A 19076-nucleotide genomic window follows, 5' to 3' on the forward strand; every position below is an offset into this window, starting at 1 on the left:
TTCTTCTTTTTTTTCCTTTTTTTTTTTTTTTGTGTGTGTGTGTGTGTGTGTAACTGAATATTTTCTGGTAAAATCAAAGAGAATGAATGACTAGAAAGATATTCCAAATGTGCATATTGATATGTAGCAGGGTCTGTTGATTTTTATAGCAGAAAGGTATTTCTCCTTCTCCTGAAACACATTTAAAGGCTGTTCTTTCAAGAATACTGCAGGTGCTGTATTAACATCCTTAAGAAAAAGCTTTTAGTGCAAATATTTTGGAAGAGAAAATAAATGTGCCAAAAGCTGTTTTCTTAGCACTGATCTTTGTTTTTATCTCAACTGCAAATCAGCCCTTTGCAGTGGAACACAGAATCCTTGACAAACTTATTTTTCATTCACTCTACCAGTAAAACCTATCCCATCGTGATGATTCAGGTGTATTGTTACATTGCACAACATCTTTCAGTAAAATATTGGGCCTCTAGTTTTGCAATGCCTTTCTGCAGTCACATTTTATTTACAACCCTTTCTTTTCTCTTGATTTCCTCTGTATACATAAGCTCCTTCATCAACCATGGATTTTACAGAAGAAAATAAGCAAAGAAGTTAACAAATATAAAACGCAGCTTTTTTTTTTTTTTGACAACTGGAAGGTTCTGAGGAACTTTTAGAAATGCAGTTAGTACCTGAAATGTCTCAGCTGCATGTTTTGCCAATCCACTGTCAGATTGTGCTTTCTTTTCCTCTGCAAATTAAACACAAAATAATTAAAAAAAATCCATGGCTGAAGGAATCAAAAGCATGAGGAATCAAAACAACTCCTCACTTGTCCTGGTGAGGTTTCATTGCTGAAGCATAATAATAATGGGAAAATAATCACATTCGAATGGAGTAGTTGGGGGTGGAGCAAATGAAGGAGTCAAGGCCCTCAAGTGTATTTTGTCCTTAAAAACATTACCAAGTTTCTAACCATCTTTTAGGAGAGAAACTCACAATGTTTTCTTCTTATGTCTAGTATGCACAGCACAGAACTAGGTCATTGAACAATAGACTGAACAGCAATCAGCACTCTACTTCTGCATAATGCATTAAGTATAACATGGAGAAACTGTTCATAGAGCTGAAAGCTGGTATTTCATGTCTCTAAATTCAAGCTGACATGACATTTAATATTGTTTCATAGTAATGAACAACAAGGTTTCATTCATTCACAAGTACAACATAATGCCAAGTTTAGTCTGAAGAGGTAACAACAAGGCAAGAGGGAAAACATGCTGTTCCTCCAAATGAGAATGCTAAATTAATGATAACCAGTGAACACTTTGCTACTGATACACAGTACTACAGAGACTACTATTGAGAGACAATATTACACTGTGTTTTGTAATACCCTTGTCCAGTAGTTGACTGAGGAACTGGGTTAACAAATAAAATACCTTTCAGTTTCCACTTTCTAGTTCCAGGTTTCCTATGGAGGTCTCCAGCTGCCAAAAGCTTTCTGTTTTTCTAAGAGTGGGCAGTCCTTTTTTTTTTTTTTTTTTTTTTTGGTCTTCCTAAGTTTGCTTTTCACCGAGGTACAATTTAAATTTCTATACGAAATAGTATCAGTTCTGTCCTCTAATATTCCTTTTTTCAAATACATGTCTTTGAAAATCTCTGCATAAAATTCAGACTTGTGTTTTCACAGAGGTAAGAATGCAAACTCAAATTTTATAGTGGGGAAAAAGTGCTTTTTTTCATTAAAATAACAGTGCATTTTAACACAAACTCTACTTTCCACTTCTGAATTTTCATGTTTCCCAAATGTTGATTGTCTTTTTCAGTTTAAGTTAGAAAATAAGTGGAAAGGCAAAGTGAGCAGCATCAATCAGCACTGTGTGCTGCCAAGAGTGTTTTGTATTTGCATGTACAATCGTTTATGCATTATGGCAGTGCAGATCAAAATAATCTCAAAGTTTCTGTATATGTTTCACATTTAAAGCTGATTTTCATAAATGCAAACATTCAGAATCTGTAAAAAAAAATTGTCCCTGAGCTAAAATTCTAATTAGATGCATTCATTATTTGTTCAGATTTAAAAAATAAGGCATGTATCAATGCATACACATATGCACAGGCATATAATGAGAACTATCCTATATGGAGCATTAAGACTCCTTCTGTTCTTTTCCAGGAAAGAACAAGATTTGAAAATTTAGGCCAACAGTTAACAGGGAAACCCAATGAAGATGGAAAAATTGGCCCTGGTGTCATCGATCTTACAAGGCCAGAAGATGCAGAAGGTGAGTTGCAATTTTGACCATGGGTTATTGAACACTACATCACAGAATGATATGGCTGAAACTCTGCCAGTGTCATAAGTACTGCCTATCTTACATCCCAGGGTAACGATTGATTTCTGTCTGAATTTGTGAGATTTCGGTAAGTCCATAACGGAGGGTGCAGACATTGAAAGGAATATATAGCCATTTTAGCCCTTCTGCAACACTGTTTCTCCCCCAAGCAGCTACCCATTAAGTGTTTAAATTTTAAATTATTAATAACATTTTAGGAAATATTGAGAAAATTATCTCAGGAAATATATATATGTGTGTATATATATATCTATGTATGTATATTTTCACCAGTTTTTTAGGCTTTAGCAGCTTTGAATAAGGTTAGAGCATCTTAAGAAATCTATCCACCACTACACTCAAGATAAAGCAAGTAAAATCTACTCACAGGCAGCTGTAAAATGATAATGGATAAATATTTCACATTCTCTGTATGGAAAGGTCTTTTTCATAATATCAACCTTTAGTGTGCTCATTTCGGTGAGGGTTCTATATATATGTTCTATATGTGTTCTATATATGTTAAGCCACAGGTGGAAATCAGTGTTTATCAAGACTGAGTTGAGTCTCCAGCAGGATTGCTGTGCATGTTCTGGAATTGGATGTCACTTTAGCCTGTCATACAGTAGCAGAGAACACGTAGATATACAGGAACCCTACAAGTCATGTAGTAAGCTTAATGTACTATTGAGATAGAATATTATGCTGGATTTTGCCTCCTCAATTTACTTCTGTTTGAGAGTCATTTCACTCTTTTTTAAACTGGGCAAATTGTAGTTATGGCTTGAAAAGTTTAAAACACCTCTGATCTTTGCTATTAATATCCAAACGTTTGACAGATCCAAAATCTCCTTTTTTTTTTTTTTTTTTTGATCAAAGGAATAGGACCAGTAAACTTTAGGGAGCTGTTTATTTATGAGCTTCATTAATTCATCCTTTATTGAATGTGCTTAGCCACTGTTGTATTGTCTGGAAAAAGAAAAGTAATAACAGAATGTAGGTGAAAACTTTCAGACAGGTGTTTTGCAATGATTCCTGTTTTCTAGAAAAAAAGGAATCAGGAGATGGACTTCAAAAATACTTTTTGACTAATCAGCTATTTATGAACTGCTTTATAAAAGAATTTCCATCCAGCAGCAATATCTTATACTTCAACACGTTGAAGAATATTTTTTTGTCAGTTTGAGTGAAAAGTTGCAGTGGAATACTTACAGATACACAGTTAATGGTGTAGATGACATCAGGTCTCTGATCACACTCTTGGTTTAGCTCATTTCCTTCAGTTCATCCATTCTCTTTCTAGTGTCCTTAATTTAGCATCTTGATACACCTCGTGTTAGTGACAGCCCCCCCTTGTTACTGGATAGTGCAGAGCAAAGCTTTGACATATGTAACCCAAGCTCCAGTGATGTGTGCCAGGTTAAGGACAGTGTACATGTCTTTCTAGAGCAGGTGGGGCATTTTGAGGCATGGTGCATTGCCACATTAGAAACCTGAGTTCATGAATGGATTCAGATTTCCAGAATTTGTTTAGCAGCCAAGAGATATCTCTGGAAAAGAGGTGCTGGATACATACCTCTGCTGATCTGAAAAAAAAACATTGGCAGAAGATCAAAACTGAACTGCTTATGTGTCCTTCTGGTTGCAGACAAGGTGAATTGAGATATCAGCCAGATGCAAGAAAAAGACATTCAAAATATCACCCAAGTTTTGCCCCTTGTCTATGGCAAGCTGGCTAAGAGATGACACTTCTAGCTTGACATTATTTAAAGTGGAAGACAGCAATCACAGCATCCAGGATGTGAGGCTTCTAGTATATTCATTTTTCAGTAGCTACTGGCTCAACCACTTCCCTGGGCAGTCTGTTCAAATGCTTGACAACTCTTTCAGTGAAGAACTATTTCCTTATATCCAATCTAAACCTCCCCTGGCACAACTTGAGGTCATTTCCTCTTGTCCTATCACTTGTTCCCTGTGAAAAAATACTGATCCCCACCTGGCTACAGCCTCCTTTCAGGTAGTTGAGGAAAGAGATAAGGTCTTCCCTCTGCCTCCTTTTCTCCAGGCTAAACACTCCCAGCTCCCTCAGTCGCTCCTGATCAGACTTGTGCTCTAGATCCTTTGCCAGCTTTGTTTCTCTTCTTTCACCTCTTCTAATAGTACCTGGTTGCATTTTATTGTGTTGCCACGGTCACAATACCAGCTGAATGTCAAAGGTTCCTAATAGGCACAGTCATATTCTTTGCAGACTCAGTATGTTTCACACCTTCCTTTCTGTTTTGTCATTGTTACTTTAAATCTTTTTATTTTCTTCCCAATTTTTTTTTAGATACCGTTTGAATGCAGGTTGATGTAGACATCTTTAGATAATATTTCTGTATGTTTTGTGTGTTTTTACACAAATACACAGTCAAATAGAGAATAAATATTTCTGAAGTGACATATTGGTGGTCAACTTTTGCTGCCCTGTCTTTTCTTGTCAGAAATAGATCCAGATCTCAGAGGCTCAAGTGCAGTTGTGATAGAGTGGGTGTAAGGCTATTAGATCTGCTAGGTGTCTATACTCTCATCACTAGAATTTTAGAACTTCAGAATTATGAAAGTCACTAGATTTAGAGAAGATATTAATAATTTGTAGAGGGTTCTTTTAAAGTGGTGGTGAGTGAGGGGAATAGGGATGGAGCAGTGGTGTAGCAGATTTTTTTCTGAGCTAAAGACTCCAAATTTAGTCCCACTACTGGCCATAAATTGGGGGATGCGGAGTTTGGGCTGCATTCTGATCCCCCCACTGCCCTAGACCAAAGGGGCTGTGGGAGTGTAATTCCACTCCTGCATTGGTACCTGCACACCTGCGTTTTCATAGGAAAGTGCCCAACAGGCATTTGAGATTGACCAAATCTGGGAAGTCTCCCTGATTCCCATTGTTTTGACACAGCCTTTAAGGTTCAAGTAATTTGTTATGAGACGTATCAGCAGACTTCTGTTTTAGAATACTTTTGTAATAGTATCTAGCAATGATTTTTCTATGCACCTTGCATCTTTTCTATAACATGTGGCAATGATCTGTGTTTGACAGGATCAGAGTCATGTTTTCCTGTAGTTTTAGGAGTGCTTGAAGTACTGGCTCATTGATCAGAACCTGAAGCTACATTTATTTTTTTCTTGATTCATGAATTATAAGATAAATCTTGAAATTCTTCAAACTTAGCAATTAGACAAATATGAAAACTGTAGAATAATTTTTTTTTTAATTTGTTACCCCTGCCCAGTGTGGGAAAACTTATTTTAAGATTAGTTAAAAGTAGGATTTAATTAATGGTAACTAGATGCACTTTCAGAGATGACCTAGTGTATGAAGTCTTCTTCAAAGTTTGTGTTACTCACAATGAGCTCACAGTCATCTGAATGGAGGCCTGAAAATCATTAGCAAGAGTTTTATATTAAATGTGACATAAACCAACATTTCTATTACTTCCTTAGCGCCCGGCAAGACTGAGCTAACTATATTAAAAATCATGCTCAAACTGTATTCAAAACATTGCCACTGACTGTGACACCATTGAAGAATAATCTACAAATCTTTTACTTATATCATTACCTTAAATCCCAGTTGTCAGTTGAAATATATGATACATTTTTAGCTAACAAAATTCAAAAACGTGCTTTAAGAGCCTCATAAACATTCCATGACTGATATCCAAAATTACAAGCAACAGACAATTATAGAACTAAACAAGGATGTTTGGGTTTTTTTGCCCCCCAAAATGTTATTTTAAAGGAGACTTCAGTCTTACTGTAGTTGGCTTCATGATTTTGAACATTTGAGATTGTCAGTACTGAAATACAACTACCTGGCATGGACACACCAAGGCAGCTTTGGATCTAGCTATAGTTAAAACCTCTCTTGAACGTGACTGACACACATCAACTGACCAGAGTGTATAGAGTGTAGTCAGGAGCCATAGATGAGCCCTGTTTAAATTTCAGATCAGGGAACCATGTAATACTAAGTATTTAGTATAATAAACACTAAAATATTTAGGTCTCAGTTATTGAGAATGTTGGATGATGTGAAGATGCGTTTTTGGTTCAAGTTCTAAAAAAGACTTTCCTTTCACCGATTCTCACTTTTGGGTGATAGTGCTGCTTCTTTTGAACTGAAGAGTGTGCTTGATCTTTATGGATCCTGTGCTTGTATCATGAGCTCTATGTTTATGGATCCTTCTGGTTCTGGGATTGTGGTCAAATGTTTTGGAAATTTGTAGGAAGCATGTTAAGATTTTGTTTTGTAGTAGATAGAAATATGTAGAGTAGACCTAACCTTCCTTTTGGAAATGACTGGTTTTACCTTAGCTCAGGTTGCAGTGTGGTTTCCTTCAGCCATCATATTCAGGGATTCAAATTCCATCAAGACCTGATCTTCTTTCTGTCAAAGAATTGGATATATTGAAGTGTAATTTTCTTGATTGAATCCTAGGCTCAGGGCAAAAACATCTGAATGTTATTGTTTTGCCACTACCTAACAGTGTGATTTTGAAATAACTTCTCTGTACCCTGCTTTCCTAAGTGAAAAATAGGATGTTTTGCAAAGCTAAATTAATTTTTATAAAGCATATAGAAATCTATGAAAATGCCTTATTAGTACTTCATATTTAGTTCTATGTTCATTCATATTAGTATATTTAAATCAGTGGCCTGTGAGTTAAATACTTGTCCTTAAAGCTTGCCATTTAGGGCAGTAAAAGAGTCATGAGTCCTGTTTTGATGTTTTCATTCACATTTTTCATATGGTAGATTTCTTGATTCTGTAAACCTGTTTTGTACTTGCTGCTTCTTTGTTTGATAGTACCAGTGTGTGTTAAGCATGGACCATGGTTGGGAAGATAGGTACAGGCCTGCTAGTTTAGATAGAAACACTTTTTAATAATATGGTAGGATCTATCTACTTTATCTGTATCTGTGCATTATTTTGTGCTTGTATTAGACTAATGAGATTTTTCAAAGTCTCCCAGAGGGTAATCTTTGCTATGAAACCTGGTTGTCAAGTCAGTCATTAAGAGTCCTCAGCATGGGACTGGCACCACCCCATTCTCCTTAAATGCCATCTTTAGTGCCTGTGCCCTTCCTTACCTGCTTGCTGTCTCTTACTCCAATTTGTAAAGTCCTTGAATTAAAGACTGTGGTTTTCTATATACCAAGTCACTGTTTGAGATTACATAATTTTAAGCCTTACTGGTTTGTTCCTGGTGTAGGCTGATTGCAAGTCAATTGCATGCTGGATAACTATTGGTAATTGACTCATTCCAGTAGTAAGCCCTAGCTTGATCTTATTCATTCTAGTTCAGATATGCACAGTTTTTGGTCTGAATCTGATTTTGGACCTGAACCCAGGCTTGGAGTAGCACAAGCTCACCTTATCTTTTAGAAGAATATATTTCAAATCATCAGAAAGCTTAAGAAATCAGTTCTGCAGCTTTTCAGATGATGGATTTGTTGACCAACATATAAAGTCAATGAATAGCTCCATATTTGCAGCAGTTAACACAGTCTGTCTTCCTGACACCGGAGCAGACATCATGATAAGTGCCTGAGTTTTGAAAATCTGTTGGGTAAGAAATAGATCAACGCTTTATCAAAGGAGCATCTCTACCACATGCTCAAAGCCTCAAAAATCTCCTGTATGCCCAGTAGTAAATAATTGCTTATACAAAAGGGTGAGAGTTCCTTCTTTACTTTGAAAAAGGTTGACTTTGAGCAGCTGAAGAAGCAGGTGAAAGGGAACCATACATTTGCAGGCAGATCAGTCTTGGCAGGCTGCCAACACGCTCCAAACCTGTGAGGTAACTTGTTTAACACCCTCCTATGCAGAGGTGTAAACAGCAGGTAGTACATGCATGATAAAGCATCACCTACTTTTGTGACAGAGCTTCATAAATACTGGAGGAAAGAATGCCTCTCCACTCCAGTATTTGTCGCACATAAATATTTGTAATAGTTGCTATGGCAGTCGAGAGGGGAAAGATGAAAATCAGAAAACTGTGAAAGCCGTCTGAAAACAAAGAAATGTTTCCAGAGAGAGTGCAGTAAGCTCAAGTACTGGAATTTTTAGTCATCTGAATTCTCGTTATAGGTCTTTGATTACAAAAGTAAAATCCCATAATTTTATCTTTATTATTTAAATATAAAAAAACTTCTTATCTTCATCAATTCGACCAGTTGCTAAAAGGTGGCCTTCATTAATTGCATTTGCCATTTTTAACATCTGTGAATCTGATTGTGCCTGATACTTGAGTGATATGCTTGAATTTTTCAGAATAACTCATAGCAGATCATGAATCTGGGAAAAAGTACTTAGGCCCAATATTTCAGTTGTGTTGGATGAGATTCATCCCTGGAGTAACTCAACACCTGCACATGGGATAGGAATAAGATGTCTTTAGGAACCACCCCATCACTTTTCTTATGGCAACCACTTCATGCGTCTCGTTGTTGCCAACGTCTCCATAACATTTTAGAGGGGGAACTGAAAAATCCGAGCTGGGAGTGTGTGGACTGATCTTTTCATGACATTGAAACCTCTTCCTCTCAAGACACTAATATTTAGTATATAGTAGGCTTCTCACACTCAGAATAGCAAATCTGGATGTCCTCCACAACTGTTAACTTTTGATTTTCAAATGCCTCAGGTATCTTTTTCCTACTGTTAAATATGAGTCTTTCTCATTTGGCAGTTCTAAGCTACAGTAATTGATTCTTAGAGAATAGTACCTTTATTTAAAAAAACCCTATAGTTAGAGTTTCTGATGTTGTACAATCAACCACACTTACAATGCCCTGAGTTTTACATAGGAGTGCCTATTAGCACAGTTATGGCTAAGGCCTTGTCCCAATTTCCATTATATAGTAAAACATTATTTTCAGGAATTTAAAAGGCAGCTGTAAAAAACAACCATGGGCTGCAGTTTTACACAGAAAATCTTTGACCATGAGAAAATTGTCACAAATGCTGAAAGCATCAGTCAGTTTGCATAGCTATTTTTGGGTGGACTGAGTGAAAAATTAAATATAGTAATTCAGCAGTTTAAAACAGTTTTTCACACAAATGTACAGCCACCAGGTGGAAAACACCCCATGGTCCTGATTCTTAGCTCTGTACATTTCTTGGTATTGCTCCAATATTGCAAAAGAAGCTTGAAGCTCCGTAAAATAGTGTAAAATTTCCACGCACAACTGAATTTTCAGCTGATGGAGAAAGACACCGTTATATCATGCTACATGAAGGAGGAAAGAATCTTGCTCTTCTTCCTTACCTCCATGAGCACAGGGAGGGGAGCAGAAATATGAATGCATTAAGAGAACACCATATATTCTGGCTAAGCACGAGCAATTGATACAGATTCAAACAAGCCCTCTTTGTACAACTGTCTATTTTTCTAAGTCTATACTGTGTATGATTTGTCCTCCAATAATATCAGTATCTCAGCAATAGAAAAGTGTTTAAGAGCATCTGCCTTTCTTCCATGTAGATGTGCCAAGCGTCCAAGTGTCTAGTGCAGAACTTGGTAGCAAGGGGAAAATATTTTCTTAATTTGTATGTTGATTTAATTTCACAGAATCAGTGGTCTAAAATTTTTGTGGGGTGAGCATTACAGTGTCTTCACAGATTCTGCAAATAATAAATGATTATGTTTTCAATTTAGGCAGGGGTAGCTTCACAGGAATTAAAAAAAAACAGTTTGTAAATTTTCATGAAAGACTCTATTCCATGGCAAATCCTCCCTTTTTTATTCAAACCATGTTAATGTGGTAACATACTGGGACATGGCATTGCTGTGTTTGTAAAAATATTTTCCTGATTTCACTCACAAATCCCAAATGCACAGGTGCACCATATTTTAAAGTATTAGTCTGAAGAGTTTTTCCTAATATTTATTACTACTTGTTAATTTACAGCTCCTGTTATCATGCTGCTTTTGCTTCTCTCCCCTCATGATAATTATTTACTAATTATATTATCAATTATTGTAGTATCAGCACCCCATATGAAAGGCAAGGAAAAATGGCATATGAGTATCCTAACCCTAGGTCCTTGCCATCTAATTATTGATGTGATATGACAAGTGAGAACAGCAAACATTGGATGGAAGGGATTGGTTATGTTGATACAAAGAATGATGGTACATTATTCAGAAAGTGACAAGTTACTGAAGATTGAATGTAAGAAACGGGTCACTAAAGCAGTGAGTACAACACATTAAAATCTTTTGCAAAATATTCTGCATTTCATTAATGTCAGGTAATTTGAGGGAGGTGTTTTTGTAAAGCTCTCTCCCCATTGTTAAATGTGGTTCCCTTCTACAAACCACATGGTATTTAAGCTTCTAAAAGTCATTATTTTGCTAAAAAAACATGTGAGCAAGCAAAGAAGAGTGTTCAGTCACACCTTGAACAATACATCCATCAAGCATGAAACCAGACTACCTTCTTTCTCTGTGCTGAATTCCTGTCTGTCATTTCTCCATCTTAAAAAAACCCAAAGCACTGACTGAAATATGAATGGGTAATGTCCTATGGCCCTTGTTCAGGCAGGATTTCTTTCAACAAAGAACTGTTAGGGATGACTAAAGACTAAAGAATCAATCCCTGTGTTTTAAATCAGTATCTGGATATTCTGAATGTTCTAGGTGGCACTCATGTCATAAGAAATTTGAAATTATATGAATAACAGCTCCACTGGCAGTCAAGTTGTTACTTTTATGGAAACATTTTAATGTATTAATAGATGAGTGCATCCCTCTTTTTATTGTTTTGATTTGGAATATGATTAGTATAATAACAATAATTGCTTAGCTGTTAAAAAAGCAGTTTTCCTGAAAAATAAAATAAAATAAATAGATCTTGTCAGACACCTAACAATAGTTATTACAATTATTTCTCTTGGGCTTGGCTGTTTTGTCTGTATTTTCCTTTCTGTGGTCCTCTGTTTTCCTCAACTGAGTATGAAATAAAATCAAAGGGAAACAATCTTACTGTTTGTGGGAATGTTGATTGTCGTTAGATCTGATGACTGTCAATCCCTTGCTTCTGGCATCACAACTTAGGCTGAGTAACTTTCAACTTAAATATGTTTCACATTTCTTTTCTATCAATAATATCTATGTCAGAATGGGATTGTTAGCATTTAATTAATTATCTGTGAAGGGTCTTGAAGTCTGCAAGTGGCACATGATTGAAAAATCTGATGACACTTAAACACCTCCCCAAATTTATAGAAGAGACTGTTTCTTCATCCCAATTTCTGTATAGATGTTTCATAGATCTTCATAGAGTAACGTTTTATGCTCTTATGTTAGAGCACATGTGCAGCTGTATCAGCCACCAAGAGCTTAAGTCAGGCCTTAAGCACTAATGAATTCAGTTAATTATCCATGTTATTCAAAGCATTATTGTATTGTTTTAGCTGTATTCCATGCCAAATTTCCATGAGGGTTAGTTTTGCCATAAAATGTGGTCAAGAAATCTAAACTGTTTGTGTAAGCCATCAAGCAAGTAGCTGCATTTAGCAGTTTTAATTTATTTAAATAATACAGATTTGGGCACGGCTGGCTGTGGAGCATGGATGTGCTAGTAGCTTATTCAGAAGTGTTGTTTTAGTATTTAGTACGGCCCAACTAATAATTCAGTTTTAAACACTGGTGAGTGAACTGCTACCACTGGTGGAGCTGAGAACAGTTGCTTTGTTATGACACTCAGAAGATATTTCACTATTAATTTTATCTGTAGATTTTTCGAAGGGGGAAAGATATATATGCAGGTTATGAAAATGGCTGTGAAAAACGGTGCTGTGTTTTAATTGAGATTAAGAATTTTGCTTGCATATGTAAAACAAATGTACTAAAAAAAAGTAAACTCTCTGCCACCAAAACTGAAAACAAGGCACTTTGGAAAATATATGCTGATATATAACTGGCTAGAATTTCCTTCATTTTGCAAAGCCACGAGCCACATGCATCAGCTCACCACAAAGTCATTAGGTCTTTTTAAACTCAGATGAAAAACATTAACAAATACCACAAAAGGCTTTAGTATGGCCCCTTTGTTCATTCACATATGGCAGTTTATAACTCCTGCACCACTTGGGTCGTGTGTTTGTTTAAGCTGCCTCCATCAGGCCAGCCCTGAAAGAACAAAAGACATCTTGAGTGATCCTAAGCAGGAAATGGGCTAATCTAAACATGGCTTGTGACACTATAAGTAGAATAAAAAGGGGAGGGATTGATTAGTCATTAATGTCCAATTGACTCCATATGGATGTTGCAATAATAAGGCCTTTTTCAGTGCAGTAGCGGAGTTATTGAATTAGAGGTTTATGTTTCCTCAGAGCTGACCTTAGGGAATTCCCATTTGGTTCTTCTTGTTGATGTTTTAAAGAGAATGGAGTCTCTTAACAGGAAAAATAGAAGTCTTATCATAACCAAGTGGTTGGAGCTAACTTGTGCTGCAGTATATTCCCACCTCTTAGTATTTTCTTAGCACATTTCAGAACCTTTGCAGGTGAAAATTTTAGTGGCCATTTAAATACTCTAGTATTTCATGAGTCACTCGTGGCTTTCTCAGTTTTTCTCCCCTTTCATTCACTGACATGCAGTCTGTAAGAAATGTCGGTGCTCAAATTTAGCTGAATAATATTTGCTTAGCATTTGAAATAAAAGGAATTTGACAAACAGAACATTTGTGTCACCGTGTGACCACGGGCATCCATGTCCCAAACCCAGTCATGTTTCCAAGTGGGTATTTTGCCAGTGATAACAAGACATTACTTACAATAGTTCATGGGGTACCCATTTATGTTGCCTCTCTTGCTGATAATAAAGAATGAGAAAGTCTGAATGTGGTTGGGGATGAAGAAGTAAGAGGCAGGCAAGGGGCAAAGCAGGTAAATGTTGCACTAAAACTGCTACATGTCTGATTACAGTGAAGCATTATGAGTAGTAATTTTTGCAACTTTCTCTGAAATTGAACACTGAACTTTTAAATATTGCTGTATTTTTCACAAAGGCTGCATCTGTCTGTGCACAGGTTAAGAACAGGACAGGGGACTGCCAAGCCGGTTTTTCATGCTCCCAGTTTTTATGGCATTTCCATGTTTATGAGTAACCCATCTCATGCAATAAAAGAGTGATTCCTGTTTGCATGTTTATTAGGTTCTGATCTCTGGAATGCAAGCTGCTAGCAGTGCTGGTTGTATTACCACAGACGGGGACAGATATTTTGGAGGTCGCATCAGTCTTTTCCAAAGTAGACAAATATGTCACTTCAGCTTAATGAATAACTGATGATAGGTGCTTCACTACTAACCAGTCATTTATACACTAGGAACCTAGAAAGATTGTTTTTATTTCTATGTATCCTGTCTTGGTGTATGTCCATGGGAGATGGTCTGCAGTATACTCTGTAGATAGGCAGGTTCATTATCTGAGGGGAGTCAAAAGAAACGTATCACTTCAAACCATGAATCAATGGCCATAGAGTGAAGAGTAATTAAGGGATAACAGAGTGACTGATAAAAATCTCTTTTTGCTGTCACTGCTTTTCTCTTTTTTTCCTCATCTTTTTTCTCACCTTTTTTTTTTTTCCCCCTCCATTCTATCACGTTTATTATTGTTTGTGTTCTGGTAGCTTGTAGAAGCCCATGTCTAAGGTTTAGTTGTAAATGATGTTTAAAATGGAAGGTAAAACCACATCTTGTCAAAGGCCATAGGATTAACCCTAATTTGGCCAAGATTTCAGGAAATATGATAAGAGAAGATGCCTGTCCTAAAATTCCTTTCCTTATTAAATGTAAGAAACTCAGATAGTAGGAGGAATAAACAAATAAGCAATGTAACAATTGTTATTGTATGTTTAACATTTACTTCACATGAAAATATATATCTTTCCTGTTGATCAGATTCTTTTATGTTTCTAATGTTATCTGATTAGAGAGCAGTCTCTTTAGGAACAAAAATATTTTTTTAAATTATTTTCATGAAGCTGTAACATTTTTAGATTTATTCTCTGGTGTTCTCAGTATTGCCCCTAGAGAGTAGTCTGGAATTCAGCTTCCACAAAGGGGTTGCCTGCCATATATCCACAAAAAGTGATTATTCTCCTTTAATCTGCCTTTAGCTGTAAATCATTAAAGTCACAACAAGTTGAGCAAATGCAAAGGATGTAGGAAGTGAGGCACCACACACATTCAGAAGCTAAAAGTGTCACTTTGAGAACAACCCCTGTCTTTAGGCCTAAGTATAGACTTCTTTGCCAACTAAGCCACTAGGGCAGCCAACCTCTACTGCTTTTGCAATAATTATAAATTCTGACTAAACTCTTAAATCTGGAAATCCTTCTCCCTGTGATTGCACTATGAACAGTAGCTAGAAGACAGAGCAATAGAGAGACAATTACCAACTTCCTCCTCTCATCTTGACCTTCACTGGTAGTACTTTTCCATTTTATCTGTTATTTTTTGTTTGTTATTTATTGGACTTCCCTGAAAATATTTTCAGAAAGACACCTACTTCTTTGCAATTATATATATATATTTACTTTTAAAATTTCAGGGGTCTCTTTCAGCCTCTGTCAGTACTAACTATATTATACATGGGGAAACCCCCCATACTTTGTTAAATCTGTTGAAATTGTTTATTTATGGCACAATACTGTCAAAATACCTGATTGACAGGATAAAGCACCTAAGAACAACCAGTTTGAAAGCTTGTTCTTAGGTGTTTCAACTCGTAAGACCTCACTGAGTATATGTATCATCAGCACCTCGTTTCTAAGCTAAAAAGGTACTGAGACTTTCTGGCTCCCCTACATGAACTATTTTATTGTAATGCTTCATATGCTGAATATAATTCTGTAGTTTTGAGACCATTAGAAGCCAGATTGGAGATTATATTACTTTAGTTATTTGCAGAAATTAATTTTGCAAGTGCTTTTATGATGGCCTATAGGTCACCTGTCAAATATTCCCACAGCGATCAAGCACAAAGAACAGCAACTCTTTGGCTGCTTTTTCAAGTTCTTCAAGTATGGACTTAAAGCAGGTGCAGCCAGAGTTGCTTGACCTTTTTAGGATGGTTGTAACTTATCACTCCAACTATGAGTTGTTTTCCAACATAACCTTTCTCTGAAAACAGATAATTTATGGTGGTTTTTTTCCTCCCCCCCCCCCCCATGTTTTTGTTTATTTGTTTTCATTCTATCTAAATTATATCTTTATCCCAGTAAAACTACTTTTTGCCTGCATTAGGACTTAAAAGTCAGGCCAAAATTGTGTTAGAAAGGGCTAAAGACAAACTTCTACTTAGCCATAATGAATGAGCACCTTTGGCAAAGTAAAAGATGGAGAAATATCATATGGATTCAAATATGTCTTCTTTCCTTTGCTATGAGCAGAGTAACTGAATAACAAATGACAACTTTTCCATTAGTAATAATTTATATTTTTTTGTCACCAATTTCTAAATTGCCCACATACTAGTAACACATCTTTATAGTATTATTTCAAAAGATAGAACAACCATTACATGATATATCTGACATTTCTCAAATTATATAACTCATATTGTCTCAATAAATTTGTCAGTGTTGACTTACTGTGTTTGTAACTTACTGAAGTTTCACAATATATGTCCTCTCTCAAAAGATGGTATCTTTGATATGCCTGTGGTCCAAGTCTTCTGATAACAATTCATCAACCACTCATACCCTTAATTTGGTCCTGCTTGCAGGTTACTCAACAAAACTTCTCGCTTTTTCAATAAAAAGCTGACTGCAGCCTCCTGTAAATGCAGAACACCTGTAGCATGGTACTTAGAATAGTATTAAAACAGTTTTGCATCTCACATTTGCCACAAACCTGTCTTCTTTTATGTGCATGCATTTTAGTATACAAATTGCCAAATTGGTGTCAGTTGTAAAGTAATGGCATCAGAAGCATCATAAATTACCGTGGTGATCCTCAGGAGAAGACACTGCTGTATGCGAATGAGTGTTTTGCTCTCAGGGTAATGTATGTCTTCATCTGGCCCAGTAGTCAGCATATTGCCCTGTGTTAATGGATATAGTCAGCTTGAAACTACACTACATTTCACTGCACAATAAACATGGCTGTCAACACCATATAAAACAAAATCAATTTATCCTGTATGGTCAGTGCGTTTTAAATGAAATTAATGTACTGTGGACCTGGTGGCAAACAGGTAGTGTATTAGTTATGCATCCTCTAATTTAGGCCCTTTTTTCATGTAGATGGGTTTCCTATATAGAATTTTTAAAAATGTATACATATATATATAAAATGTTTCTACTCTGAATTAAAAAATTAATTTTTGCACAACTAAAAACTTGTGAGTCAGTCACTTGAATCAATAAAACTGCAGTGTTTTACTTAGTGTAAAATATTAATCTTATATTATTTAGCAGATAAATTCGTGTTGGGAGCTGTAATAGTGTACAAAAAGAGGAGGCCTACTGCTGTGCTAATTTCTTGTATAGTATCTTGCTTTTTCAAGGTATTGGATTATATGAACAGTTTGATGAGGTCTAAGACTAAGTATGTCACCCTCTCATCGTAAACACTTTTTGCCTTTTTTTATAGCTAAAAACATATGCTATTATCACAATTGCACAAGTTTTTTTCCTGTAAAAGCATGCCTTGGTTATCTGTTTCCTCTGTTATAAGTAGTTCTACACTTCACATTCAGCTCTGTGAACTCTAAACCCCCATGAAGCTTTACTGTTTGTGGTCAAGAAACAGGTCTGGATGCATTCAGAAAAAAGTTAAGGTTGGCGTGTAAAAGCTGAATTGATGGCAAATAAAGACAGGACCCTGAGGTACATAAAGGCACAGCAGACTTGGAGCTGGAGTGCTTGTCTTCCACTCTGGAAACTCCAGGATGCTGTGCATGTACCTGTTGTTGGAGGCAGAGAGTTTTTATTACATATATGTGATCGAATGCTCCAAAGCACATCTAAAATTCAACCAAGGCAGATGCAACTTTAAAATGCTCAGCTCTAAATATAATCAGATCCATAAAACTAGCAGCACGTACCTGGTGTTCTATATAATTTATTTTGTGAAACGTTTGGCATGTACTTCAATGCTGAAGCAGCAAAGTCATCGCAAATGGCTTGTGTGAACAGGTCTACTTCAGCTGAGACTCTCAAGTATAACTTTTATGTGAGTTTTGTTGAGCATTCAGAGCATGTACCTTATGTTAAGTAAGTCTTTATCAAGTCTCCATACCTTAACTGGAGAAATACCAGTATGATTTAATTCCTCGCTCTGATGTTGGGTCATCTCAAATGGGCGAGCCTGTTCCGTTACACTGAAACCACTGTTTGGCCTGTCTTTCTCTGCCTCTCTCTCACATAAATCTGGCAGCAAAGAGGGAGAGAGCGAAAGGGGCTAAAATAACCAGAGCACTGAAAGCACTTGCATAATCCACATAATAATGTTTTGCATTCATCTTGTTTCTTCCTGCCCTGACGTTACAGGGAGTAAAGCAGTGAATGGCTCTGCCGCTAAACTACAGCAGTATTATTGTTGGCCAACAGGAGGTGCCACGGTGGCTGAAGCCCGGGTGTACCGGGACTCGCGGGGCCGCGCCAGCAGCGAGCCCCACATCAAGCGGCCGATGAACGCCTTCATGGTCTGGGCCAAGGATGAGCGCCGGAAAATCCTCCAGGCCTTCCCCGACATGCACAACTCCAACATCAGCAAAATCCTAGGTAAGTGTGAGGCGGTGGGCGGCAAGTCGTGATGGTGACTGAACCAAAACTGAGGGGTGCTCTGAGGGCTCTGCTGTAGTAGCGGCAGTTGGCACAGGTTAGGGATTCTGGGAGCTGGGAAAAGCTGAGATTATTTATATTGATAACACAGGCTAGTTCCTTCCATTTGGAAATGCAATTTACAATGGCGAGCAGTGATAGGACATGGGGGAATGGCTTCAAACTGAAAGACAGCAAGTTCAGATTAGATGTTAGGAAGAAACTCTTTGCCATGAGGGTGATGAGGCACTGGAACAGGTTTTCCAGAGAAGCTGTGGATGTCCCATCCATGGGAGTGTTCAAGGACAGGCTGGATGGGGCTTTGAGCAACCTGATGTAGTGAAAGGTGTCCCTGACCTTCCAATCCAAACTGTCCTATATGAACTTCTCTAATTTTAGGACATATTTATTTGTTCACTTAAATTGGAATTACAGAAACCTGTAAAAATGAACACTCATGGGTTCTGTTCATTTTAGTTCCCTTCTTTTTCCCTTTCTGCCCCTTCCCTAATGCTTTTTTTTCTCAACAGCAGTCACAACATGCTTTAAAACAAAAGGAACATTTTGTGAAATCTGTTGCAAAAGTGCATTCCGATAAAGGGTCTAATTTCAAGATCCCTTTAGAATGCATCTGAACTCCAAATCACCTGAATGCAAAATGGTACTTGCTAGAGTAAATAGGGAAAAAGTTAATAAAGTACAACATCAAAATGAAAAGTTTTTTTCAGACAGTGCAGTGTCAAAGAAAGAAGTCTGGCACAGTTCAAAAGAACTGTACATGCATACCTTCATACATGCAAAATGATGTTTGGTTCAAAAGTGCTACAGTGTTCGAAAAGGTAACCCCTAGAATCATGCAATTAACATACTACTTAGGTAAAAGACATCATGGTTAATATATAAATTGTATAGATCGGGACATTTGAGGAATATAACATGGAT

The 19076-nt window shown here is 36.8% G+C and overlaps 1 protein-coding gene across 10 annotated transcripts in view; it reads left to right on the forward strand.

Moving 5' to 3' along the window:
- The window catches only part of SOX6 (SRY-box transcription factor 6), a 263900-nt gene that overhangs the window by 228491 nt on the left and 16333 nt on the right, over positions 1–19076 (forward strand). For 8 of the 10 annotated variants that reach the window (XM_050335391.1, XM_050335396.1, XM_050335389.1 and 5 more), the window contains 2 exons: positions 2156–2264; positions 17862–18095. In XM_050335391.1, the coding sequence (XP_050191348.1) occupies positions 2156–2264; positions 17862–18095 (343 nt within the window). The remainder of the gene's footprint in view (positions 1–2155; positions 2265–17861; positions 18096–19076) is intronic. The other 2 variants (XM_050335392.1, XM_050335397.1) reach the window with 1 other exon arrangement.

The sequence above is a fragment of the Myiozetetes cayanensis genome, unplaced genomic scaffold (genome assembly GCF_022539395.1).
Source record: "Myiozetetes cayanensis isolate MyiCay16 unplaced genomic scaffold, myiCay2020 scf6-25, whole genome shotgun sequence".
NCBI lineage: Eukaryota > Metazoa > Chordata > Aves > Passeriformes > Tyrannidae > Myiozetetes > Myiozetetes cayanensis.